At 47.2% G+C, this 26,182-nt stretch overlaps 1 protein-coding gene across 12 annotated transcripts in view; it reads right to left on the bottom strand.

Moving 5' to 3' along the window:
- Positions 1-26,182, bottom strand: part of LOC142883978 (unconventional myosin-IXAb-like) — a 99,766-nt gene that overhangs the window by 8,857 nt on the left and 64,727 nt on the right. For 7 of the 12 annotated variants that reach the window (XM_076019332.1, XM_076019336.1, XM_076019338.1 and 4 more), the window contains 25 exons: positions 23,642-23,758; positions 22,440-22,574; positions 15,764-15,885; positions 13,841-13,982; positions 11,611-11,806; positions 11,236-11,355; positions 10,351-10,426; positions 9,716-9,859; positions 9,307-9,346; positions 9,068-9,190; positions 8,516-8,596; positions 8,303-8,413; positions 8,102-8,224; positions 7,857-8,006; positions 5,508-5,818; positions 4,077-5,156; positions 3,907-3,991; positions 3,089-3,295; positions 2,023-2,120; positions 1,765-1,868; positions 1,419-1,639; positions 1,126-1,242; positions 825-1,013; positions 590-637; positions 396-507 (listed from right to left, as the gene is read on the bottom strand). In XM_076019332.1, the coding sequence (XP_075875447.1) occupies positions 396-507; positions 590-637; positions 825-1,013; positions 1,126-1,242; positions 1,419-1,639; positions 1,765-1,868; positions 2,023-2,120; positions 3,089-3,295; positions 3,907-3,991; positions 4,077-5,156; positions 5,508-5,818; positions 7,857-8,006; positions 8,102-8,224; positions 8,303-8,413; positions 8,516-8,596; positions 9,068-9,190; positions 9,307-9,346; positions 9,716-9,859; positions 10,351-10,426; positions 11,236-11,355; positions 11,611-11,806; positions 13,841-13,982; positions 15,764-15,885; positions 22,440-22,574; positions 23,642-23,758 (4,252 nt within the window). The remainder of the gene's footprint in view (positions 1-395; positions 508-589; positions 638-824; positions 1,014-1,125; positions 1,243-1,418; positions 1,640-1,764; positions 1,869-2,022; positions 2,121-3,088; positions 3,296-3,906; positions 3,992-4,076; positions 5,157-5,507; positions 5,819-7,856; positions 8,007-8,101; positions 8,225-8,302; positions 8,414-8,515; positions 8,597-9,067; positions 9,191-9,306; positions 9,347-9,715; positions 9,860-10,350; positions 10,427-11,235; positions 11,356-11,610; positions 11,807-13,840; positions 13,983-15,763; positions 15,886-22,439; positions 22,575-23,641; positions 23,759-26,182) is intronic. The other 5 variants (XM_076019329.1, XM_076019335.1, XM_076019331.1 and 2 more) reach the window with 3 other exon arrangements.

Here is a 26,182-nt window from a genome sequence, read left to right as displayed (position 1 = left end):
ATCTCATCTGTTCGACTGTCGGGCAGGCAGGGCACGGGAGTGAGTGTGTGTGTGTGTGTGTGTCTGGGGTGCACTTTCTTCTGATTGTGTGTGTGTGTGTGTGTGCGTGTGGAAGGAGTCGGAGACGGTGTAAAGTTCTGCCTGGGTGGAAATAAGAACTGCAGACATGGGTGTGAGCGTCTGCAGCTAAGTAGTTGACGAGACATTCGGGAAGTGCTGCTAGTGCGTGTGCGTGTGTGTGTTTGTGTGTGTGTAAAGTTGGAAGCACTTGCAGATATTTCAGCCTCAGTCTCGATAGGAGGAATACAGCCTGGCAAAAACATAGCATCGTATAGTCTTTGGAGTGCGCGTGTGTGTGTGTGTGTGTGTGTGTGTGTCCCATGTCAAATCCTCACGTTTGCAGACGCAGGCTCGGTCCATCATCCAGATGAGGGAGGAGCAGTACTCGCAGTACGTGGGGATGCTGTACTGCGTCGACTTGAAGATGTGGCCATTGTGTTCTTCCACCTGTAGGGGGCGCCACATCATCAGCTTCAACACAGATTCAGGAGGGCAAAGAAGAACAGTAGGCGCTGTTACGGCAACTCACAATGTCCGTTTCCTTCTTCCTCGACTTTTTGCGCTCACGTTTAGGAGCCTGGATGGAAAGAAATTGGAAGTTTAGTTGTTTTCACCTTTTATGGAAAAAAACAACTGTGAATTCAGCTTTAAGTGCAACATAATTCTCGTAAAGAATCACAGAAAGACCTGCAAATCGCAATTGTGCTTTGAAATTTTAGAAATATCGCTTGGAATGGAAACGCAGCTACTGTGAGTGTCCTCACCCGGCCGATGGTTCCCTCCATGGGCTTGAACTCGGTCATGAACTCGTCCAGGAAGACCTTGAAGGTGTTGACCCAAACCTTCACCGGCGACTCGCTCCAGTCCCGCTGCCCCAGGCGCATGGATTTCTCCAGGATCTGCTCAAAAAGGGCGTAGAGATCCTTGTACCGGATACTCTTCCCGTCGTCCATCTGGTGGCAGAAAGGGGAAAAAAAAATAAATAAAAATTGTCGACCACGTTCGCCGTGCTGCTGCGTCTGAATTCCGATTGGTGTGGAGGTGCGACGTGAGGCGTGCACTCACCGCCAGGGCGGTGGAGTAGGAGTTGAAGATGTTGATCCTGAACTCCTTCAGTGCTTTCTTGAAGACGACGTCCACCATGGTGTCGTTCTTGCCGTCCTCAGACTCCAGGTCGGCGATCTGCACGCACGCCAAAGACACACAAACAGCAAGACAAGTGGTCAGTTTGGTTTCTTTTATCCTGTTAAACAAAAATCTGAAAATCTGAAGATCCACGATTGATTCTAACGAAAGTTCTAAAAACAAAACTCCAAAACTTTTTGCAGCCCCTCTTCGACTGCATTTTTCTCGCCCACCTTCTTCATGAGGAAGTCGTTCATGCTGCGGTAGTCGTGAGTGGAGGTGAGGATGTGCAGCGCGTCGTTTTGCCACTGGGTGGCCTCCAGGGTGATGCTGCTGATCTTCACGCTGCGCCGCCGCCTCATCTTGGGCGACGGCTCCTTGTTCTCCTTGCTGTCCCGGACGCCGCGAGACGCCGCCGCCTCCAGGTCGGGGCTGTGAGGGGGAGAGGGGCCTTCTGGGAGGAGCAGGGAGAGGAGAGGGGACGCTTTGAAACCCAATTCAGTTAAAAAGTCAACATTTCTAAAGTGAACTGAAGAGCGCTCTCGGTCGCTAGGTGACTGCACGCAAACACCTTCTTACCGTGCGCCTCCGCGACCTCATTCACGCTCGCCTGCTTCTCCCTGGACAGTTTTTTCTCGCCGTGCTTCGAGCTTTTGCTCCAGAATCTCATCTTTCCCCTCATCCTGATGGGTCACAGACACAGAGTAGAGTCAGTTCAAGTCAAGTCATGCTGGAAGACTAATACTTTTAGTCCCTGCTAATTAGTCCCAGGTATATCTTTTTTCAAACAAACAGGGAAATTCTGTCCCTGGATTCATCAGCGTTCAGAGTTTCTACCTTCCATCGTGGCTGGAGGTCTTCCTGAGGACATCCACCTTGCCCAGGTCTCCAGACGACATGGTTTTGTGGATCTTCTTCTGGTCTTTTTGTGATGGCTAAAGGGAAAAAATGCTCATTTTCAGCGGACAGTTCAAAATGTTTCCGTACTTTATGTACTCATCTATCTTGGAATTATCCTGCAATTATGTCACTTGTCGGCTCCATCGTGTCAACTATGAGGAGCCTCACAGACGGACACGAGTCGAGTGTGACAGCAGGACTGGATTTTTTTTTACATTGAGTACTACAAACTACGTTCACCTCTTCTGCTAGCGCTACTGCGGTGCAGTGTAAAAAAAAAAAAATTGATGGACTGGAGAGAGAATGGGAGAAAATCAGGACAGAGGAGGAGAAGTCATGCTTCTGAGATCCGATCAGAGGTCGACGACGTTAGTGAGAAGTTACTCAGCTGGATGCTTCGACCGCTGGGGCATGCAGCAGCGGTCGGGATGCAGCGCGACGCTGTTCAGCTGCTGAAGATCCGCATGTAAATCCGACTGAGTCCGTCCTCGACGGTGAATAAAACACCTTCAAGTTTTTAAAAGTCCCTTTTTTTTCACTTCCAGCTTCAGTTGGACGTTAACTTGCCTTGAAAGATTTTTTGCACAGTCATTGCAAAGGATTGAATGCACCACAACAGCTAACCTTTCTTCAAAAGTAGTTTCTGATATCTGATAAACGTCCTTCACTTGCTTGAGCAATGGAAAATTGAAGGTTGACTTGTTAATTCCTTTTTGAGAGAGGGCAAGTTGCCCCTTTTTTTTTAATTTGCACCAACAGAATTACAACCTATCAAAATACAAATCTGAGGCCACCTTCCTTTAGTTTTATTCAAGTCTCGTCTTTAAAACTTAAAGTGCAGAATTCCTTTTTTTGGGGTTGAAACTGCTGAAAGGCACCACGACTTTACAGAAGAGAAAACATCAGATGGAACTCCAAAATATCAAAGTGTCCCATGAGACAAAGAGACAGTTTAGTTGAGATGAAAAGAAGCGGAAGTCTCGGGACTCTTTTTTTTTTTTACCATCTCTGAGTCACTGTGACAGTCGGCCTCGGGGTGGGCGCACGAGGGAGTCAGGGAGGGGGGCAGCGTGCGGGAGTGGGCGGGGACGTAGTACTCGTCGTCGTCGTCGTCCGACTGGGTCGCGCCCTCAGAGTTACAGCGGGTGAGGAAGTCGGAGCGAGTCCGGGACATTCGCGCTTTCTTTTTGGGGCCGGGGCGGCCCACCTGCTTCCAGGGACATTAGGTCAGCCACTGCCTGTGTGTGTGTGTGTGTGTCTGTGTGCACATTATTCCCACTTTAGATCTTATTTCTCCCCTGACTCCAGTAGAGCCACCCTGTATGATTCAGTAATCCAGTAATAAATAATAATAACAATAATAATAATCCAATACATTTTTTTATTGCCTTTTTCCTTTTTTGCACTATACCATTGCTGTAATTATTATGTAATCAAATAAGCATTCTATTCTATTCCATAAAAAAAAAAAAAAAAAAAAAAAATCTGAAACTCAGAAAACGACATGCGTTTCCCTCCGTTTAGGTCATATTAGCGCCCTGTGTGACATCACAAAGCACTGACTGCCAGAACTTCCAGTTTTGGCTCACAGCTAATTGTAGGAGGAATCTCTCTGATTTTCAGTGGACATTGCTGACAGACTAGACACACGTAGTTGCTAGAAAACAGTGGTGCAGTTAATATGACATGAGGGACCTTGTGTTCCTCTGAAGCTAGTTGCAACTGATCCAGAGGTTGTTAAAACACAATGGGATAAAGCATATTTGTATTTCTGGACATGCTAACCTGCTGACTGTGTGTCTGCAAGCTTTGGTCGCTCACCTCTCTGCTTCTGGATCCGCCAGACTTGGAGTCGTCTCTGAACATGGCCAGAGATCTTTCCTGGTTAACCAGATCCTTGTCGGACCTGCAATGCAAACACAGGCATTTCTATTACTGTTGCTGCTGTTCATGCACCGCAACCATTACAACCGCCAGCAAGTCCCACTCACTTAGAGAAGGGCAGCTTGCGTCTGGGCGGGGAGAACATGGTGTTGGAGGGCTTCTCCACCATGTTCACGATCACAGTTTGGGCCGAGCTCTTCTTCTGAGCTTTGGGAGGTTTGGTGTCCAGGACCGGGCTGGGAGCTTCCTGAGCGGGCCGGCTCGCCTTCCTCTCCTTCGGGGCGGCGCCGGTAGCGACGGCGGCGTCCTTCGGCTGTTGGACTACCTGGACGTCCACCTCTGCGGAGCAGCTTCTCGCCACATCCGGAGCCGATCCGTGGGCTGACGATGGCGGTCCTACGCCTGCCCCGGGCCTCGTTGGATGAGGCGGCTCAGCGGCCGCTACTTCCAGGCCGGCTATGGGAGTGGTGTGGACGTCACAGGGAGCTGCTGCTGCTCCTGCTGGGACTCCGTCTAGGACCTGAGCTGCCAGCAGCTCCCCGTCCTCCACCGGACTCTCCTTCTGCATGCTGATCAACACCACCACGGGCCTGCGGGACGCCGACTCCCGACGAGATTTGCCCGGGCTGTCGAATTTTGGCTCATGCACTGGACTTTGGTCTGACGAGATGTAGAACGTCGCCCTCGGACCCTCCGATTGGTCCGGCGGCTTCTCGTCACTGTGGTTCGGATCTCCGAAGCCCTCTTGAGGTTGGTCGCCTTCGGGACGGGCGGCGTCCATCTCCATGTCCTCCACGTTGAGCAGCTCGAAGCTGCCGTGACTGGCCGGAGAGCCACGGGGGGAGAGCCTGTGCTGGTCCTCCGGCTGACTGCCGTCCTCCTGCATGGCTCCTCCCTGGCTGGTGGTCCGAACCTTGAGGAGCTCCAGGCTGAACTGCGCCTGCTCCAGCTCCCTCATGCGCCTGCTCTCCCGCTTGGACCGGTTCTTGTGCACCGCCTCGTCCGCTGAGCTCCGGCCTCGCTCCTCTCTCTCCGCCGGGACGGACTTGGGGTCCTCGGGAGGTTCGCAGGAGAATTCCTGGACGAGCACTTCCTGGTCCGAGGACGGCAGGTCGTCCAGGGGGGCTTCGGCCGGTGGACCCTGCGGCACGGCGAGCTTCTCGTGCTCCTCCTTTAATTGGCAGAACCTGGAGATGGAACCAGCGACACACAGAGGTCTCAACAACAGGGCGGTCGGCATTAACGCGTCAATCGCAATGAGATTAAATAGAAGGCAAAACCGGTTAATTTTTTTAATCGCATTTTAATCGCAAGCCTTTTGTCCCTTCTATTTACCCGTAGTCAGGTCCTCAAGCTGTAGCACTGGAGGATCTGACTGGCGTACGTGCCATCGAAACAGAGACGGCCTCGTAAATGGCTGCGACCACAAATTTGAACGTTCACTTTCATATATAGAGGAGATCGCTGGATTCAGCTTCTCAACAGCATTCCTCATATCACTACCCACACAATACACGTTTGAGCATCGGGCCGCTCACCAGAGCCGAAGCAGGTACCCTCTGCCGGCGGCCTGCAGGAGCATGACGCTCCTGCAGGCGCGGCAGTAGACCCTCCTCTCGCTGAAGCCCCTCCACGCCGCCTGGATGGTCACCGCCGCCGCCAGCCGGCGGTGGCAACGAGCTCTCCATCTCCTCTGGATGACCACGGCCGAGTCCCGCCAGTGGAGGAACCTCCGGCGCTCCCTGTAGCTCCTCCACGCCGCCTGCAGGCACACCGCCGCCGCCTCCTCCTCCTCCTCCTCGTCTTCATCGTCGGCCGATTCTCTGAGGAGGCAGCGTCGCCACCATTGCTGCAGGAGAACAGAAAGTGACATTTCTTGTTGAAATAACACAGAGTGCATAGAAACAGATCTAGATTTTATATTTATTAATGTTTAATTTTTGCTTAGTTTTCTGGTTGAGCCATGCCGTTCACTCACTATGCTTGCACAGGCGGTGCACATACTGAATACTACTGAAATGAAATGGGTCCCATAATAAACTTTTGAAGTTCAACAGCTAAACTGTTCAATTTCATTGAGCTGAACTTTGTAGTTTTCAAGATAATTGCTTTTAAAATGATGCCAAATTTTTTGGGGCACCCTGTATAAATGTCTTTTAGCTGAAAGAATCAAGGAGCATTCCAGCTGTACGAGGAACTGGAAGATTTGGAATTTACTTTTCTTAGTTTGATGTATCTTGATTTGTTTTGCAATGCAGGTGAAGTGAGGAAACAAGACACCGTGACTAATTCATCCGGCCAAAGGATGGAGCAGAATTCGCCGAAAACTTGAACAACGTTCCTGAAATCTTGAAAAAAAACCTCAAACGAAACCCTTCTCTGATTAGTTCCTGGAAATAAAAAAACTAAATGTTCTCTCCCTTGAAAAGAGATCAAATGTCAGACTCTGTTTTTGTCATGCACACGTAGACGTGAATTCCGCGGGAAAAAGAATCCAGATTTCACTCGTCCGTTTTCAGGCCCTCCAACAAACTGAAGCTGAAACAACAGTTTACGGTAAACTGTGCGCCGACGCCTTGTTATTCTTCTCATAAACGTTATCTGCGCTCGGCTGGCTCCCGCTCAGCGTTTCACCGTTTCGGGGGTTTGTTTTCTTTTCGGCCCGACGAAGATTTGGACAGCTCCCCTCGGAGGACTCCTCCAGAAAAAACACACCGCATCCAGGCGCTGCGTCCCCCCCCGCCCCTCCCGCCTCCGTCAATCCGCCGACTGTTTGCTTTCTTTCATGCTGCTCCTCCCTCCGTCTTCCTTTCTCTCGCTCCTCGGGAGATGGAACGGGACGGGTCAGTGGTTCCGCAACGGCTTTTGTTTACCTTCTCGTCTGTCTAAACAAATCACAGCTTTGGGACATAAAACACCGGATTTTTTACCTGTTATGATAAATCCGAGCAACACAGTCGGGACCTCCCGCTGCCAGCAGAGAGAAACTCAACACTCTGGCCAACATCTGTCTTTCGCTGCTTCACTGGGCTTTGATACTTAGAAGCCAGTTTCCATGAGATGGTTGAAGTTGAGTGTGATTTGGTTTTACATCTGTAACTGCACTCGATGCTTTGTTTTGGAGGTAAAGCCGGACAGGGATGATTTGAGGAGAGAGGGTGAGATGGAGGTAGATGGAGGCTTCAATAGCCTCACTGTAGTCCAACACTTAGATCCCTTACACCTTTATTCACACTGCAATGTTGCACTGTGAATTATACACTACCAGTCAAAGATTTAGACACGTATTTCTGATTTAATGTTTTTTTTCTTTCAACGTAATCTACTATTTACATTGCAGATTGTCACTCAAGGCATCAAAACTATGAATGAACACATATAGAATATGTATTAAACAAAAAAGTGTGAAATAACTCAAACAAGTTTTATATTTGAGATGATCTAGAATAGCCACCCTTCATATAAAATACACGTATAACATGACATGCTGTATTTGGTCATATATTTGATGTCTTCAGTATGTATCTACAGTGTCGAAAGTAGATAAAGATAAAGAAGAAACGGGTGAGTCCAAACTTTTGACTGGTAAGTGTATATTCTATATTCTCTATGTTATTTATGTGTGCTATATGCCTATAAAAAAAAAAATGTTTTTCTTTTGTGTGAAAGCTGAGAAACTCATTTAAATTCAAAACTAAACTATTTAACTAAATTCAAATTTAGTTAAATAAAAATGACCAAATGGCAATAAAAGATCTTGATTCTGTGGTCACTCTTGGCTCAAAAGGAGGAGAAACAAGAGGAAGAAGGACAAAGATGACTGGAGATAGTTTCAGGGGCCGCATCAGGTTGGATGATGGGGTTCACCATTGGTTGGGTTGCCTCACCTGGATGACGTGGGCGGCTCGCCTCATGCTGAGGAAGAGCTTCCTCTCCAGGACAGCCCTGAAGCGGCGTTGCAGCGCCACTATCCGCCGCAGCACCTCCTGGTGGAGGAGGGTCTGGAGACGGTGGCGCTCCGCCTCCCGCAGGAACACCTGCGAGACAAACAAACAACAAAAAAAAAACATTTGATTGCGCCTTGTGATCCGAAGCCAAAAAGGTGAAAAAGCCAGGAGCCGTGATGCCGCACCATGGTGTGGCCCACTTGGTAGCCGGCAGGTGGGAGGTGGATCCGTCTGAAGAAGTCCCTGATGCCGGACTTGGTTGGGCTGGTGCCTCGAGGCAGCAGGATGTGAAAGTGATGCACAAATTCCTGCAAAACAGGAGGTGTGAAGAATTTTCTGACGCGCCGCAGGGTGAGTGTTGGTCGGCGTGAAGGAGGAGGCGTTACCTGGAAGGTGTATTTGATGCTGTATCCTGATTGTCTGATGCGGACGGTTTCCAGCATGCCCGTGTACCTCAGCTGTCTGAGCACCAGGCTGTCATTGAAACGCAGTGGAAGCTGGAGAAGAGAGAGACACCAGGGGGAGACAGAGAGTTAGCGCAATGAAAAAAAAGAGAAAAAAAACAGCTGCTCCATCAACAGTTTAAATGCAGAAGATACCTTCTCGGCATTGGAGCGTATGCACTTGACGAAGTACGGCTCTGATTGATCCAGTGTCTCCATCAGCTTGTTGAGCGACGCCTGCAAACACAAAGAAAAACCACAGAAGCGGCGGCGCCGCAAACTCAGCAAATGCGTAGAAAAGCCTCTGGGCTGCACCAGGAGGTGACACGGTATCGATCTACCATCAGCTGCAATTACAATTTAAGCTGAACAACGTGAAACATGTTGAAAAGTGCATGATTTTCCATATTTCTTGTGAGCTTATCTCAACATTTCTTCATGCCACATCTACAAGTTGCTGGTATTGTTTTGATACGCTAATTGTAGATAACTGTAAATAATCCAACTGTCCATAACATGTAAATTTCCTTTCTTACGATTTATACATTTTATTTTGTTTTTTTATTTATTTTTAATTAATATAATTTTCCATATTTTTGCACCATATACCGTTGCTGTAATTGTGCAAATTTCACCAATGTGGGATTAATAACAGAATTCTGTTCTGTTCTATTCTATTGTCCAGCAGGGGGAGTCAACGCCACCGACCTGAAACTGCGCGCTGATGCTGGGCGGCTTCTTCTTCTTGTGGAGGTGGAGCAGGGACTTGGTGATGCGGTCGTGCAGCGTCACGCTGCTCAGGTAGCGGAGGGACTTGACGTCCAACAAGTGCTGCGAGCACAACAGAAGCACACAACACGTTCAGGTGGGGCGCAACAACCTCTTTAAAAGTCTGTTTCCGTCAGCGGCCGGGCGCTGTGGGACGCCGCCGGGGGTGGTGCCCTTACCTTGGGGAGGCTGGGCTTGATCTTGCCAGTTTTGTTTCTCCTATGGCAGAGGGAAATGAGAGGATATTGGAATGAGCGCAAATTGAAGGTGCTGTAAATTTTGAGTTTCTGAACGGATTCAAAATTCATGCAGAAACCCCAAAATTAAATCACCTTCAATAATGTCTCACAAAAAAAGGGAAACTGCCCACAAAGCCACAACCCAATTAAAACAACTTTGGGACCCGCTTTGGGGTCGTGACTCAACAGTTGAGAAACGCTGCTTTATATGGTGCAATTCGGCCAAATTCTCTGTTGTGCACTGCTGCACTGACAAAAAAAAAATCCTCTTAATTTTTTTTTATGTTCCACACACACAGTGGGCACATACGAGCCCGGACTGGTGGACTGGGACCAGTGTGCCACTCACAGCAGAATGCCCTGAGCTCTCTCCAGGAGCTTGCTGCTGGTGGAGTTGATGAAGATGCCGTCCTCTTCCAGGGCCGGACTTCCTGCCTGGGACAGACGGCCCGGCCTGGAGCTGCGGCCGTTGCAGCTGACACCGTAGCCGTCCCTGCGGAAAGAGTCGGAAAAATTATTCCATTGCTTAGGCAGGTACGCAACAATTAGATCTGCGTTTCTCAACTGGTGGGTCGCGACCCATTTTTGGGTCAGGGAGCTGTTTGATTGGTGGGAAGTTTCTCTTTTTTCGTTTTTAAATTCGTACCATTTTTACAGAGAAAAATGTTGGGAATCTTTTTTGCTCACAATTCAATTCAATAATTTCAATAGTTTCTTTACTAGACATGATAGAAAGTGGGCGAGCTTGTTTTTTTTTTGTGGAATAAATTTGAGTGCTATGGAATAAATTTGGGTCGCGACTTCATGGAGCCAGTTGAGAACCACTGCATTAGACAACAGTGCGGAAGATTTCAAATTCTGATGTGTTGCATTGTTATTAAGGTTTGCCTGGGACGATGCACCGACTCGAAGATAATCTTTTTGTGCTCTGAATCACTTCTGGGTCGACATTCAGCATGATTCATGCAAAGGTGCAGCACTCACCAGCTGGCCTTCTCGTTTATGGCGTTGGTGCCTTGAAGATCCGACAGAGGCGTTCGGGGGTTTTTCCTGCTAATACCTGGATGACGAGACAAGCGCACTTAAACATAACTCCCCTGCATCGGGATACAAATAAGCCTTTTTTTTTTTTTTTTTTTTTTTTTAATTTTGGAATATACCAAGAACTCGACCAAAACCAAAATCTCTGTTATCTGGCAGCCTGTGCCTGTTTATCTTGAAGACGTTCAGGCAGACCAGGGGTGACATACATACACACACACACACACACACACACAATGGAGAAAAAACTGTTCCTCCAAAGCTAATTTCACAGCGCTGATTAAGATCACGCTGCCGCCGAGGCGAAGAACGCAGCAGAGGTACGACCGTGAGACGAAGCTGCCGGGCTCCGGATTCATTTGTGCGATCGCTCAGGCGGGAAAACGGGTCAATCCCAACAGAGATGAGAAATGACCCTCATCTCTGATATTCAGGCCTTTTTTAATGGGTTGTAATGAAACCGGACTCGCCGAGAGTGAAAATCAAGCGCGACCCGTGACTTTTTCCAAAGCAGGCAGGAATTGATTTCATTGATCGAGCCGAGCTGAGTGAAAGGCTTCTGACTGGGATTTAACTAAATGGGAAATGGGACCTTTATCGACAGCAGTCCCATTGTAAACCTCATGAACTGGGAGAGCCTTTTATCCACCACTGATATCACCCCAGTGTCTGATTTCACTCCAGAATACCATCATCGCACAGTAATAGCACGAACGCTAGCGACTGTAAAACAATACGGCGTCTGTGTGGATAAAATCTCATTTGCTTGACATGATTTCCTCCTGCAGCGTTAAACCAAAGGTTGTTTTTTTTTTTTTTTTGACATACTGTATTTCTCATCTTTGCATCTTTGAAGGATCTCGAGGCTCCTCTGGTGAACCGGGTGATGAAGGAAGCTGAAGCTGTCCACAGTTTTGACAACAGCACAGGGGACGGCAGCGTCGTTCCCTGGAAGGGACGGGAAGGAGAGGATTAACACTGGTGACGACAGAGGGAAGGCATGAGCACGGGAGGGGAGAAGAGAGGAGAAGAGGAGCGCGAGGAAAAGAGGAATAAACCAACAGGAAATGAGAAGCAGCCGACTTCGAAGAAAAACAAATGCGCCGGAACCAACGAGGGAATCCTGAACGTGAAAAAAACCCAGAAAAAAACAAAAAAAAAGATGTGTTTGGGCAATGCCGGATTGGCGACTCGCGTCCTCACCCGTCTTCTTGTGGGTGTGCCTGCGGCCCGCCTCCCTGAAAGCCACCAGGGCTCTGAAGTAGGCTCGCAGCACGGCCCAGCGGAAGGTGGCCACCGGGTCGATGCCCATCAGGCCGCAGATGAAGGCGTTCTTGCTGCTCTTGAGCAAGGCCACGATGTCGGGCCGCATGTGGTCAGTGTTCTTCTCTCGGAAGTCCTGCGTGAAAAGGAGGGAGCGGGGCCAAAAGGTTACTCAACGGGGGGTCGGAATAACCATGACACAATTTCGATTTGTCGATTTGTTTACGACGTCCAAAAGAAATACAGCAGCGCTGCCAAAATGGCGGTCAAAAAGTTCTGGCAGCAGCAAGAGCAGCAAGTACAGTAGCAGCAGTCGTCCAACCCCGGAGAAATATGAGTGGGACTTTTGAGAAGCAGTCCCAATTGGAGGCTTTTAAAATGACAAAAATAAATAACGCAACTTTGCACAAGGGTCAAATTTGCAGGTATTTGTCTCTTTTAAGTGGCTGCAGATCTTTTCTTTCTTTTTTTTTTTAAAAAAAAAGGAAAAAGGAAACAAGGAAAAAAAATGAAAAGTGTCTGCAGATCTATTTTTTTTCTTTTTTTAAAAAAAAAAATGAAGAAAAAAAAAGGGAAAAAAGGGGAAAAAAGTGGCTGCAGATCTGAGGGTCCTGAAAGTTTGGACCCTCGGGTTACTCTCATCCCCCTGCAGTGTTGCTGCATCGCTTTGACGGTTTAACTGTGAATTCTACTAACAGCAGCATGCAAAAGCGTTCTCAGTCACTGTCAGTCCGAAAACAAACAAACAAAACAAAACCGTTCACTTCCTGTCTGACCAAAGGAGGAAGCGACTGCTGCGAGCCACCATTAGAGGCCCTAGAAGACGACAGAAACAAACACAGGATGCTCCTGCGAGCCTAATGGCTGCTAAAGAGATTAGCGTGGATGCTGTGGCGGCGGCTCTTTCATCCAAAGTGGATGCAATTTTGTATTTTTTTTTTTTGCTTGTTAAAGGAACCCTTTTTCCACCAAACACACTTCAGTTTAGTTTGAGTCCTAATTTTACGGGCAGCTCCACCAGCGGCGACCGCGGGTCAGAGTGGCAGTTACGAAATGTAACTTTGCTGCAACACAAACCGTAAGTATGATGTATGTACTGTTGTTTCCCATCGACACAAGGTTCAAACACAACACGCACACATGCACACACAAGGTCGACTACTGTCCACTCTCCAGCAGAATGTTTCCACCGAAGAAGGTTGCTGCTGCAACAACCAGAGCCGTCAACTCCCAAGACTTCCAGCACACACACACACTCACACACAAGCACACCAGGGGGTGGGAGAGTCGCTTTCCACATCAACGGCTGTGATGCATTTACATTGTACAGTCAAACAACACAATACACTCGCGCGGTCGTTCCAGCACATGTGTTTCGTATCAAAACACAGCTGGGAAGCGGACGGAGAATTTGATTTGAGAAGATGAGAGAGGTAGGAGAGGGAAAAAAAATGAAAATAGGTCGCGGGAGTAAAAAAATAAAAAGTGCTGCTGCAGGATTTCGGTAAAAGTGAGACGCGGCGACAAGGCGTCTCCTGTGAAGAGACACAAAGACACAGCGAGTTTGTCCTTGCTGATGCTGACTGGCCCTCGCTGTGAGACAGTTGCACCTCCGGATTTTTGACTCCTCCCACGGAGCGAAACAATAGCAACTGCCAATCAAAATGTTTCATCAAAAGTCATGACTGCGGTGCAGTGGACAAAAGTCACTCTGAGGCAAAGTGCACCAATAACATATAAGTTGTAATATAGAAGTAATAAGTGGGATTACGAAATATGGAATGAGCTGTAGTTAAAAAAGTGAAAAAGTTGCAGATTTTTTTTTTGTCAAGGATCACGAGAAAAAAACTATTCAGCTCCAAAGATTGTACACTAAGCAAAAAAGAGATGGGTTCCTTCTGTCACCCGACACGTCTGTCAATCTGATCAAATCCAAACTCAAAGCTCATCTGTTCAAACTTGCTCACCCCAGCTGATAAATTGCACTGCTTTTATACACAGTATTTTAATTTAAGTGTGTTTTGTTGTGTGTTTTTTCGTATTTTACCTCCGGTATTTTGTATCTTAATTGTTTCTTTACGGCAATCTTGTGAGTCTTAAAAATGTATTATCATTTATTTATTACATCACAACACTGCGCCTGGAAAACAAAGCTCGGCGGCATCCCTACCTTGACTCCGTACTTGACTTTGCCGGCGTAGTGTCTGATGATGAAGGCGGGCTCCATGACGGCGGGGAACTCGATGTAGCTGTTTCCTTCATGCTGGCGCTTGAACTTGTCCAGCAAGGTCAGATTGGAGGCCTGAGGGAAACTGGAGGAAACGGCAGGGATCTTATCAGCGCTGAAGAGAGAGAGAGAGTAAAGGAAAAAAAAAAGGACCTGCCCAGACTAAACAGATTCTCTGTCGGCGCTCGGCGGCAATAAGTCGACGTGTCATGGTTTGGCTGGTTATTGGTCGCGCTACACTTTGTAAAGAGAGCGCCGTTTTCGCCGCCTGATCGGGAAACTGAAACTCCCTCCCGAACTCGACACCTTGTCAGCGCTACTGCGGCTCTGATTTATTTTCTCCACTGTGTTACCTCCACTTCATAGACGCCGCAGCCGCGCGCCGCTAACCTCAGACTGCTGGATCAACCAACCCCCGAGGGAACCCGTTTGCGGCCGAAGCGTGTCCGTGAGGGTACCGTTGGGGGGCGGGGAGGGGGGCCTTGATGCTGTTACTGTAGAAATGAACCCCGGCCGCGCTCAGCCTCTAACTTGCAGTAACCTAATCTGCTCCTCCAGAGGCCCTGCAGCTCCGCTAACTGTGAACGATGGGATCTGTGAGCGCCTTTCCTTTTTTTTTTTTTTTTTGTGCAATCATTTAGCGTGAAGGCCCCTTCCTGTGGCAGCATAAATCCCTGGAGACACTACCACCCCCCACCCCCTCCTACCTCCTTTGACCTTAATTCTCTAAAAGTGGTCCTCCTGGTCCACGAGCACTTTGCTTGATTCTGCCATTATTGGGCCCAGATGAGGCAGCTACAGCAAGTGGAAGGTAAAACGAGCTAAAAATATGACGATCAATACGTATGCGCGTGGTTCTTTTTAAATGCGAGGTGGAGGGAGTGCAGGGTAAAAGGGGTGCAGCAGTTGATTTACGTTCCAGAGTGCTGATCCGGGAGAGGACGGGCGTATCACAACAGAGAAATGCAAGAAAAATGGTTTTGCTGGTGGAGCAGCCAGCATGTCCTCCTGCTTTGGTTAAGCCCTGATAGAGTCGTCGGCATCCGTCAGGCTAATGAGCAGAAGGCCCGAACACGGAGCGGTTTGTCTCCGTGAGTCAACAGATGCGGGGAGGGGAAGAAAAAAAAAGACGGGGGTTGGTGGTGGGTGATTGGGGGGTCATTTCAACAAAGCAAGTAGTGCAGCGCTGAAATACGCTGCGCACTCCGGAGCACAGTGGCGGGGTAAGAGTGGAAATGATCAAGCAAAATGTCCACTGAAGTGTTGGTGCAAGTCTTTGCAGAATAAAAAGAAATAAAAAACCTTGTTGAAGCTAATGATGTAATAACTGGCCAACAACGTAATAACTGGCCAGTAATGTAAAAAAAAAGTCCTGAACCGATAACGTAATCACTTTTGGCCCATAATGTAATAGCTTATTACATTATTGACCAGTATTACGTTATTGGCTTCTACTTCTTCAGTGAACTTCAAAAATTGGAATTTTCTACGTTCTGCAGCTCCAGAAGCAAATCTTTGTTCTCACAACCCCAACGACAGATTTTGATTAAAGTTGTTAGTTCACTACTCGCACGGCGGCTAATTCCTTAAGCTGATGCTCAGATTCAATTAATATGAGTCTGACCCACATCCACGTCACACATGAACACCAACAGGCGGGAAAAGAATGCATTAATTCAGGCAATTCAACGTCCGACGCAGTGGTCAACTCATTGCGCCACCTACTGGTGGCAAAATATGCAACAACAATTTTGGCGCACTGACTATTTGGCCTATATTTTGAGTGAATAAAGCAAATTGTTAAACTCAAAAGTCAACCGTCTCTAAATTGTTTTCACTACGAGTCATATTGCAGCGGTGACGTACTTGCACTCCTCGTCCAGCAGGTGGAAGAGCGCCGTGGGTTTCTTGCTGATGAGGTTGAGGCAGCCGCTGTTGTCGATGTAGTCGATGTTGTGCCAGGTGATGCCCTCGGCCCGGTACTCCTCCTGCAGGGGGAGGAAAAACCAGAGGCACGACTTGCTGAATACTTCCCTATTGCTTGTTGTTGCAGTGATACAGGAGCTGCGGGCCGACGCTGCCGACTCATTAGACACCGAGCACCTCTTGACAAATCTTGCGGCCTTTCAGAGCGGCAGTTTGTTTGTTGCTCGAGCAGCTGCAGCAGCAATAATTGGTGTTTTGTGTAACTTTTGAAACAAACGGCGGCTTTTCATTGGGCAAAACCGCAGTCGGGGGGCAGGTTACGCAATGACAAACACACATCCGGATCCTCCTGCCTGCTCCGACAAGTAGCAGTGGGATTCGAAATGGAAGAAGTGTTTCGTAAGGCACGTTCTCTCTTCCTCTCTCTCTCTCTCTCTCACTCTCTCTCCCACCGGGCTGCTGTTCAGGTGAACAGGAGTCGGGGTAAGCAAACATCTCGTTGGTTTATATAAGGAGGAGAGTTTCTGACAAACGTCAACCATTTCAATGTTTTTGTGAGAGCCAAGCATGAGCATCTTCAACTGCATCAATGTTTTGGATGAATCAATGGAGGACATTTTTACATTTTCGGGTTGGTGATGCTCCTTTAAGTGGGTGTCATCGGCGTAAATCGAAACCAAATCCGATCTTTTCTGCAGAAACCAACCAAACTAATTCAACTGCTCTGCAGAGTTTCACGTAGACGCACAGAAAGTTAGATAAACATAGACCTTAATCTTCATTTTAAATATAATTTCGATTCATCAATTGCTGTACTATATTATTGTACTTTACACGTAAATTGTTCATTTTATGTCAACTGTTGCATTGTTGGGGACTACGGACGAAATCTAGCAGCAGTGTCAAGTCCGGCATATTTACAGTGCCTGCCTATCTAATCAGTGTTTTATCAATATGCACTGCCCCATCTAAATAAATAAACTGAAACATGCACACATACAGCACATAAAGATAGACGCTGAAAATAGTCGAAAACTGACGTTTAAAAAATTTATTCCATGTGTTTATCTTCACATTTTCACTCCATCTAGTGTTTTATTTTGTACGGCCACAAAAAGTTGCCACATGCTGGCTTTTGTTTACCTCTCATCAAGCTGAGCAATCGGCGACGGCGAGCTCAGCGAGTCTGGCGGAACTGCCTTGCGTCTGCGAGAGACTTTACAACCGCATGCGTTGACTCGTTAAATTGGATGCGGCCGACACGCCGACGGAGATAAACATCGGTGATTTTTATTCTATTTCAACGCGCACGCATTCAAACAAGCAAATTATGCAGGGCTGCAAAAGCCGTGACTCAGTGCGCGGAAACACTCGGAGGCACCGGTTCACTTGCACTTCCACCAAACACCAGGATGGCTGCAGCGGAGTTATCACAAACTGACAGGCCGCAGCGGGCTGGCTAAAAATGGCTGCAAAAGGTTGATTTTATTTTCTGCTCTAGTGAGTCACGAAAAAGCCCCGATCTCATCTGCAGCTGCTTTTATCCCACTGATGACCAACATTCTTTTTTTTTTTTTTTACTCCAAACTACTTTTAGGATGCTTTAATGTGTGAAGAAAATGTGTGAAGTGATGAGATAATGATGTTGTTTCACAGCTTCTAAGTCCGTGGCCACGGATTTAGAAGCTGAATGACGTGAGAAAAAAAAAAAACGATTTTCCATTTGAAAATTGTGCCACGGCCTTTTTGGAGAAATTTTAGGGACTTTTTTGTGGTTGGAGGAGCTTCTGGCGAACGGTGACGCCGAGGTGAGGCGAGCTGCGGAATTCACCGTGGCTCTATTCTTTCTCTTTATGTTCCTGCCTCGTTTGGCAGAGCTCTCTGTTGTTTTCTTTCTTTTCTTTCTTTCTTCTTTCTCTGTTGAATCGGTTTTCCCGATTCCCGATTGAACTGACGAAAGAAAAAACAAAAAACAAAACCCGAGACAGAGAGCGGAGAGAGAGTAGTTCCTTAAAAAGCTTTGTATTGTATTTAAGCAGCTGACAGCGAGCTGGGCTGTAAAAACAGAGCGAGACGACGCATACACGGCGGTGTAATTGCACTGGGGAGTGGAAAATCGAGTCTGCGGATGACTAAAGGAGTCTGAGCCTTTATCTGAAGAGGCCCGACCACATGTTTTGCTTCTCTTTACATATATATATGGATGCACAACAGACATGAAGCTTGATTGCCCACGGCTTTTCTTCAGATTGAGGTTTAAAGTCGGCGATAAGGAGTCACACACGTCCTTTAGTCTTCAGAGTTGTGGTCGACGAGGCCCTTCGAGTTTCGGCCGGTGCTACAAAGGCAAACAGAGAGCTCGGAAGCTGATTGGTTAAAAAGGAGGATGGGGTGGGGACAGTGGAGAATTTACTGTAAGGCCGAGTTTGTTTTGAACGGGCTCAATTCACTCGACTCAGCATTTTTTTCTTTTTAATGACCAGGTGCTGCAAGTCAGATTTGAATTTTGAGTTTTTTTTAACTATATGATCTAATACAATTAGTCTAAAATGAAAATTTATAAGCATTACACAATGGGAGGATTTGTTCACTGAAACAACCCAAAAATTCTCTTCAAAATACCAAACAGGTTTACAGGTCTGACTAAATGCAGTTAACTGTGCCGAGCTGCGTTTATAGGTGGCTGATGCACCTTATTAAGGGGTTAAGGCTGCAGAGACGGGAGGGGAGGCAAATGGAAATCTTCAGCTTTCTATTTTAACATGATTATGAACAAAAGCTGAAGGTAAAAGAAAGCAAAACTGGCCCCCCAAGTTGCAATTTCGATCACCAAATAGTGCTCAGCGGTTATTAAAAGCTGCTCGATGATGTGAAGGCTGCACTCTATTTGTCAGGCACACAAAGATAAATGGGCGACTGAGGAAACCGCAATAACTAAATAAATATTTGCACGGAGAAGTGTGTACCTTTCACCATCTGCTAACCTCATACAATAAGTTGAATTAGGATTAGCCATTAAAAAAAATTATCTTTTCTTTTTAGAAGATGTTCTTGGCGGGATCATGATTATGGAGAAATACAGGTCGAATTGAAAAAAAAAAAAGGAGAGTGCTTTGGATGACTTGTGTGTTTTGATGATGCGAAGATCAACACAAGGTGACCCCACAAGGTGTGGCGGAGCGTTCGCTGCCCGTGACGTCAAAGCAGAAATCTCCACCACCTGAACTGGGCCACATTGTGAAAACAAATAAGAAATCAGCAGAGATCTGGCAACCGCGCCAGAGAAGGAAGTGTACCAACCGAACCCACTTTGGCTGAGCAGCACCTCGGCTGTGACAGAGGTCTGGACAGACGGACGGACAACCCCGGTGATTAAAAGATAATAAACATCACGTCCAGGAGCGTAAGCAGCTCCTTGACACTTATTAGCCCAACGGAACCCAGGGGCAAATCTGCAGCTACAGAAACGAGAGATGGCTATCAGTCGCCAGCCGCACAGTGACCCCAGACTTAAAACTACCAAATAACACTTTATGAGCCACTCCAGTCTAGACTGACACAATGATTTCATTTCTTGTCTTTGTGTTAAAACCAATCACAAAGAATAAAACTTAAAGTCAGTGTGCTGCTGATTCTTAAGCTCTGCAGCCCGTGTGTGTGTGTGTGTGTGTGTGTGTGTGTGTGTGTGTGTGTGTGTGTGCGATGGCCTGAGGGGAAACTGTCAGAAACGGATACCGCCACCATTTTTTTTTTATTTGCTAAACACGACCTGTTTGGTTTTTTTTTTGTTTTGTTTTGTTTTTTTTGGCTTGTAACATCCTGCAGCACCTGGCACGGACGAGAATCGCTGACAACACGGGAAACATAAATCACCTGGAGACGCCGCCAGCTGCGGAGCCGTGCGTTGCGCTGCTCGTGGCGACAAAGACAAAAAAAAAAAATCCAAACAGCAGCAACTCTTGTGTGTTATAAAGCATTAAAGCCTCGTGACGGTTGATGTAAGGGAGGTGTGTGAGAGAGAGAGAGAGCAAGAGAGAGGGAGAGAGGAAGAGAGAGAAGCGAGAGAGAGAGAAAGGTAACGTGGCTGAGCGGTTGTGGTCTGGTTGCGGCCCACAAAAATAGAAACACGACGCAATGTTTCAGAATTGTGTATATACGTGTTCTTGAGGGGTTTATAGTCACTAGCTACGTTTCCATGACGCCTAGAATTGCGCAAAACCTAAATATCGCAATAAAAAGATTTGTCATGGAAACACCAAAACTTTGAAAAACCTCTCAAATACCGTAAGTTTTTTCTGCTCTCATCAGGTGTTTTTTCCGCCGTATGGATATAGAGGTGTAGCGCAAAAGTGTCATGGAAACACATTTCGCATTTGCGTGTCATCGGACGTGACGTACGGGGGTCACGTGACCTGTTCACGACGAGTGAAAAAAGGCGCTCGTTTGGACGGACGAGGAGACGGAATATTTTTTACAAGCAATCAAAGAGAAAAATATAACAACCATTCTTGACAGCAAACAAACGTAAACAAACAAAAGCAAACGTAATTCTCAAAAAATCTCACGGGACGAGATTTTACGAGAATGAAGGCTACTGCGCTTCACACCATTCAATGGAAACACCTGCAAGTCGCAAATTGCACGAAATTTCAGAAATATCGCTTTTATTTTGCGAAAAAAAAAACTGTAATGGAAACGCAGCCACTTGCACACTGTGTGTGCATTCATGTGTGTGTGTGTTCACTTGGGGCCTTGGGGCTCCTGTCAGGGGCAGATAACAGACCCATTAGCGAGTCGATGGTCTGCGATCCAGGCCGAGGGGTGACGGGACGCGGCTGCCTTCCGCACTCTGTTCCACTTCCCATTCAGCCCGCAGCCACGAGGCCGTCCGCAAGGCTGCCACGGCCAATCAGAGCCCGGCGCCAGGGAGACGAGAGGCGACAGCGACACAACTGTGACTCTCCGACAGATCGAGGCCTCGTTATCTGCGCTGTAAGGTTTCTCTTCGGCACCGTTGGACCTCCGCGCTGCCGCCATTTATGGTTTTAGATGGTTGGGGGGGGGGCCCTGAATATTCAACGGTTTCTTTTTTTAAACACACGAGCGTCACGAATGCATAATGTAGCAGGTCAGGGATTAGCGGATGACAAAAGGAGGCGGAGTTTTTAAATCTCATATGAAAGTGAAAAGGAAAAGAAGAGGAAGCGGGTAAACACAGACAGGGGGGGAGACAACAAGTCAGTCAGAATAAATGAAAAAAAAAAGAAAAAGGGTTTTATGCTCTGGCGGCACCGAGCTGTCAGGAAAATGCAGCTCAGACTCGTGCACTCTAACCCGGCCGTTCGGGTCGCTCAGCACTTTTTTTTCCCCCTCATGACCTTTTCGTCCCCGAGCTTCAGCCGGGCTCCGTCGTAAACGCTGCGTCTGCTGTAATGTGTAACGCCACATGGAGAGGAGGTGCGCGGAGCACCAAGCGAGTCATCGGATTAGCCGAGAATCATATATGTAAAGACGGGTTGTTTACAAGGGGAGGGGGGGTGGGGGGGTTAGGCTAATGCTAATCTGACAAGAGCGGATGAAGAATTAATCTGCCCCCAGGTTGTGTTCAATGCGAAAAACAATGTTTCGCCAGTGTGTCAGTGAACTATGGTGGCCGACAAGGGCCAAAGTGCTGGGCCTTAGTTGGCGAAAACAGACGCAGGTATGGAAACGGTGCAAATTCACAAACACAATCACAAAGTCCAAACAAGGTACACAATGAGGATTGTGGTGCATTTCTTTTCATTTGCGACACTACTTTACTAGCCCATTAGATACAGTCCTGGAAGTCAACCCTGGGTGATGTCACAAAGGGCACAGACAACTCAATGATACCTCTCCCAGGTTTGTGATGACCTCTGGATAACCTTTTTATTTTTTACCAACTCCAACCAGGTGGAAAGTCCAACAAAGCATTAACTCTAGCAGGAGGCTGTAAACAAAGGGATAAACATGCTGTTTTCTCAATGGTTGCTTCACTGGAGTCCAGAATTGAGAATTGGTACAAAATAAGACTTTTGAAAGTTAACTCTTGGATTGACGACAAACTGTTAACGTGTGATTGTCCTCGCGGGAAACACACAAGGAACGAGAACCAAAAACTGGCAGCACCCAGAGTGTCCTCTGCTTCCCAGCACCGTGTAACGATCCACTGCAGAAATCCTTCAATTATTCAAGAGGCTCCGGATCAATTCAGCGCTACCTTCTGACCACGCCCTGCAGTGCAGAACCATTAAAAGCCCTCGGGGTCTTTCTGTCGCACGGTTTTTGCGGTGATCCCCCCCTAAGAACTGCGCTGATCACAGACTCGCTGCCACCACTGAGGACCAGAAGGGAGGAGCGGGTTCAATTTAACAACCAGCAAGCCTCCTCAGTTTTATGTTAAACACACCTGCGCCATGATCAGAGCTCTCCTTCGAAACAGGAAGGTATCCAGTTTTTTTTTTTTTTTTAAAAGAAAGGTCTTCTTTTAATTATTTAGAACACACTGAAGCGTGGGGAAGGTTCATCTTCCAGCCAGGATCACCAGGAAGCAGCGAGCAGCGACGGTCCAAGCATGAAAAGCAAACACACAAACCTGCTCCAGTTTGAAGATGTGCTGGTTGAAGTAGTGCTGCAGCCGCTCGTTGGCAAAGTTGATGCAGAACTGCTCAAAGCTGTTGTTCTCGTAATCCTCGAAGCCGAAGATGTCCAGCACTCCGATGGACAGGAGCTGAGGAGCAAAACAAGAAGAAGAAGAAAAAACAACAAAGGCTTAGAATATTTTTTTTTTTTTGAAAAATTAAACATTATTTCCCACCATAAAATGAACTACGGTTATATTTATTCTTCTCTGCATCATTTTCTCAGTGATCCGGCTGCTTGACAATCAAACATTTATGTCAATATTATGTACATATTTGTAAATAATCCAACTGTCTATATAATGTGGATATCTTGTGAATATCTTGTTTTTGACTGGCGTTTGTTCCCTGCTAGGCTAAATATATTTAGCTTACAAATATTTTTATCTTATTTTATTTACATACTTCTTTTAATCAATATAATCTCCATTATTTTCCATCATATTGTTGCTGCAGTTTTCCCTTATGTGGCATCAACAAAGGCTTCTTCTTCTTTTTCATTTGCATCGTTAACACGAAGCAGCTGCACTCAAAGACGGCCTTTAATTATAAAATGGCTCATAAAAGCCGCTTCCAAGTGAATGTGATGTCGTCCAGCGGCCTTTGAATTCCTTCTCAGAGGTGGCGTCCTGCTCCGGCGTGATAACACACACACCAGGGAACACAACGCAACAACACAAACTGTTGTCGGTACGTTCAGAGGAGTGACCTTGACTCTAAGAGTGCAACCTCATCAACACGCATGCACACACACGCACAAAGGTGATGTCAGTGTCAAGGGAGATACATACACCCAGCATACACACATACACACACGCACACACGCTGAAACAGAGGGCCGCTGGGGTAAACTGAGCTGAGGGGAACTTGATGCCATCTGCCCCACTGTACACACACACACACACACACACACACACACACACACACACACACACACACACACACGCGCGCTAACGATTTCCCCTACAGCGGCTGAACTGCCAGCTGCCACTCGGAGGAACGCGAAGCACGTTAGGACAGAAAATGTTTCTCCTCCATCAGCGAAGCAATGTGATTTAAAGTCATAATAATAACAACGCGTGTAATTCATGTAATACCAAAACCATCGACGCATGACGATTTTGTAATTATAAAAAAAAAATTTTTTCATTGGTACCTTTGAGTTGTCCTCCAGGTCCTTGTTGTTCAGCAGGGCGTGGTTGGTCCTGAACACGATCCAGTCAAACAGAGCGCTGTACAGCGACTTGGCCATGGAGTCTCTGACTGTGCCAGCCTGCATCGACACAAACACACACACACACATGAAAACACTGCTAGAGGAACACAAGGGAAGCCTTCGCTTGTCAGCTCCCGGATGAGACAAACACTACATAATATCCTCCAGACATTTGAATGCATTAACTCAGTTGTGCGTTCATAATGTACGCAACAACGCTCCCGACGCTTTCTGCGCATCCGAGACCCTGCCAGCCGTGATGCAGCAAAACTGCTTGTGTGTCCGTGTTTTTTTGAAAGCTGCCTCTTCACCTTTGCATTATTGATCGACTTTTTTAAATATATATTTTTAGCAGACGGGCCCGTGACGTCCCCGCTCTGGTCCCACAGAGTTACGTAAGGTCGTCATGAATAATTCACCTCTGGGGGGCAGGGGGGGGAGTGTCGCCAATTTAGAGGCTTCAGCAGTGGCGAGAACATTTGACGTGCTCGGAGCCGAGTTCTTGCGGTTTGATTGAATTTTTCATGGCGGCGGGGGCCGCTTGACATCGGCGAAGGAAAACATGGTTGGATGCAAATGGGGCCTAAAATGTTTTAACTGCGGGGCCAGAAAACCGGCGAACCGACAACATGATTTAGCGGGACTCTTGTTGGAGATTTCTGGGAACCGCAGCGAAGGAGGTGCTGATCCTGGTTCCTGGTTCTCATCCTTCCATCGACTTCTGTGCTTCCAACCCCTGCAGGAGGTGTGAAACAGCAGCACGAGGCCTGCTGGCTCCCTCGCTGCACATGAGTCTATGCGTTCACACTGCCAGTCAAATCCGATTTCTAGCCCATCCAGATTGAAACCGGATGGCTCTTCTGTAGTCTGAACAAATCACAGGATTGAAACAACTTTTGCCGCTGTCACAATGATATGACATCACACTACACACGCTGGACGACGCCTCCGCTCCGACGTGGTTGCTACGGCAAACCTGTCAGATGGGTCAATAAAGTGGCCCAGTCTCAACAGAGCCAGATCAACATTTGGACACTTGCTAAAAACAGTGTGGACAGTCAGCCCTAAAAATCAGATTTGAAAAGGAATCTGATTTGAATCAGATTCGCCTGCAGTCTGAACACAACCTTAGTGTTCTGCATCCTTTTTGAACATGGTTTGTTAGGCAGTTCCTGAAGTGGTCCGTTTGTCAAAGACTATTTTTTCATGAACAGAAAACAAGTGACCAGCCGATGCATTTTTTTCCCCTTACTTCTTCTTTTGCTTGTCACAAACGTGTGAATGTGTATGTACATCTTTATATATATGTATGTATATATATATAAAAATTAAAGATATAGAACTTAAAACAATTTATAACATCTTAACCAACCCTTTTTCTTTTTTTTTCTTTTTTCTACAATAAGACCAAAAAGAGTTCAGTCGGGTCATGAAGCCCAACTTTCCCATCTTGATTCAGGAATCCCTCTCGCTGCCCTGGAACTGCGAGCGAGCGCCTCATAAAAACACATTCCATCTGACTCTAGCGGACTCCGTCCAGCCTCGACTCGGCAGCCGAGCAGCAGCAGAAGGTTCAGCGGGTCAGTCGACATGCCAAAACTCTTCCCCATCTCGACGGTGGGTGGATGTGACAGCTGCCGAGCAGAAAAACCTTCCAGGCTGGAAGAAATTGTTTCTGAGAAGAGGCGGCAACATTTGCCAGGTATTCCGCTTCCCTCCTTCCATATTTCCCTTGTATAAAAGCAGCTGTCTTATCGATTCAACAGGTGGCGGCGCCGTCGGACACAGACTCGGATTGTTTGTTGTGGGTTTTTTTTTTTTTGTTGATAAAGACCTTAAAGGCAGCAGGATCCTTCACCATCAATGTATTTCGCCCTGTTTAATTTAAGGAAATGATTATTCAATGATGGAGTGATCAAAATGTTCTTTTAAAGGGACAGCTCATCCAAAGTTGAAATGTCGAGCGCTCATTTTATCCATTGAGGCTCTGGTGACATTTTCAAATCCGCTCTGGACCCAGCGGATGCCCACTGGTGCCAAGGACTCCAGTGTAAGACAACACCCCATCTCCAAGTCTCCAAGAGGACTGACTTGGACGACACCATTTGGCATCAGCAGACCAATTTAACATAATGGGGAAAACATTTTTGGGGAAAAAATTCCCTTTTTAAGTGAACTATCCCTTTACAATGTGCATAAGTCATTTTCGCTACTGCAGGATGGGCAAGGCATTGAGGACACGGTGGCTGCAGGATGAAGCTGCAACAGCTCCTCTTTGGAAAGGAGAATTTGCGTGTTTGAAACATGTGAGACAGACAGACAGACAGGGAGGGAGGGAGACAGACAGGGAGGGACGGAGGGAGGGAGGGAGGGAGACAGAGACAAACAACAGCAGACTCATGATCTGGCTTTTTGGCTTGGCCACTGTATATTCCAGTGGAGGTTGCACATTCCTGAAAGTCGACCACATGACTGCAGAGA

This window comes from Nelusetta ayraudi, unplaced genomic scaffold, assembly GCF_046127955.1.
Source record: "Nelusetta ayraudi isolate G7.1 ecotype Tasmania unplaced genomic scaffold, CSIRO-AGI_Nayr_v1 ptg000009l, whole genome shotgun sequence".
Taxonomy (NCBI): domain Eukaryota; kingdom Metazoa; phylum Chordata; class Actinopteri; order Tetraodontiformes; family Monacanthidae; genus Nelusetta; species Nelusetta ayraudi.
Note: the sequence above shows the minus strand (reverse complement) of the source record. Positions and strands in the feature narration are given on the sequence as shown.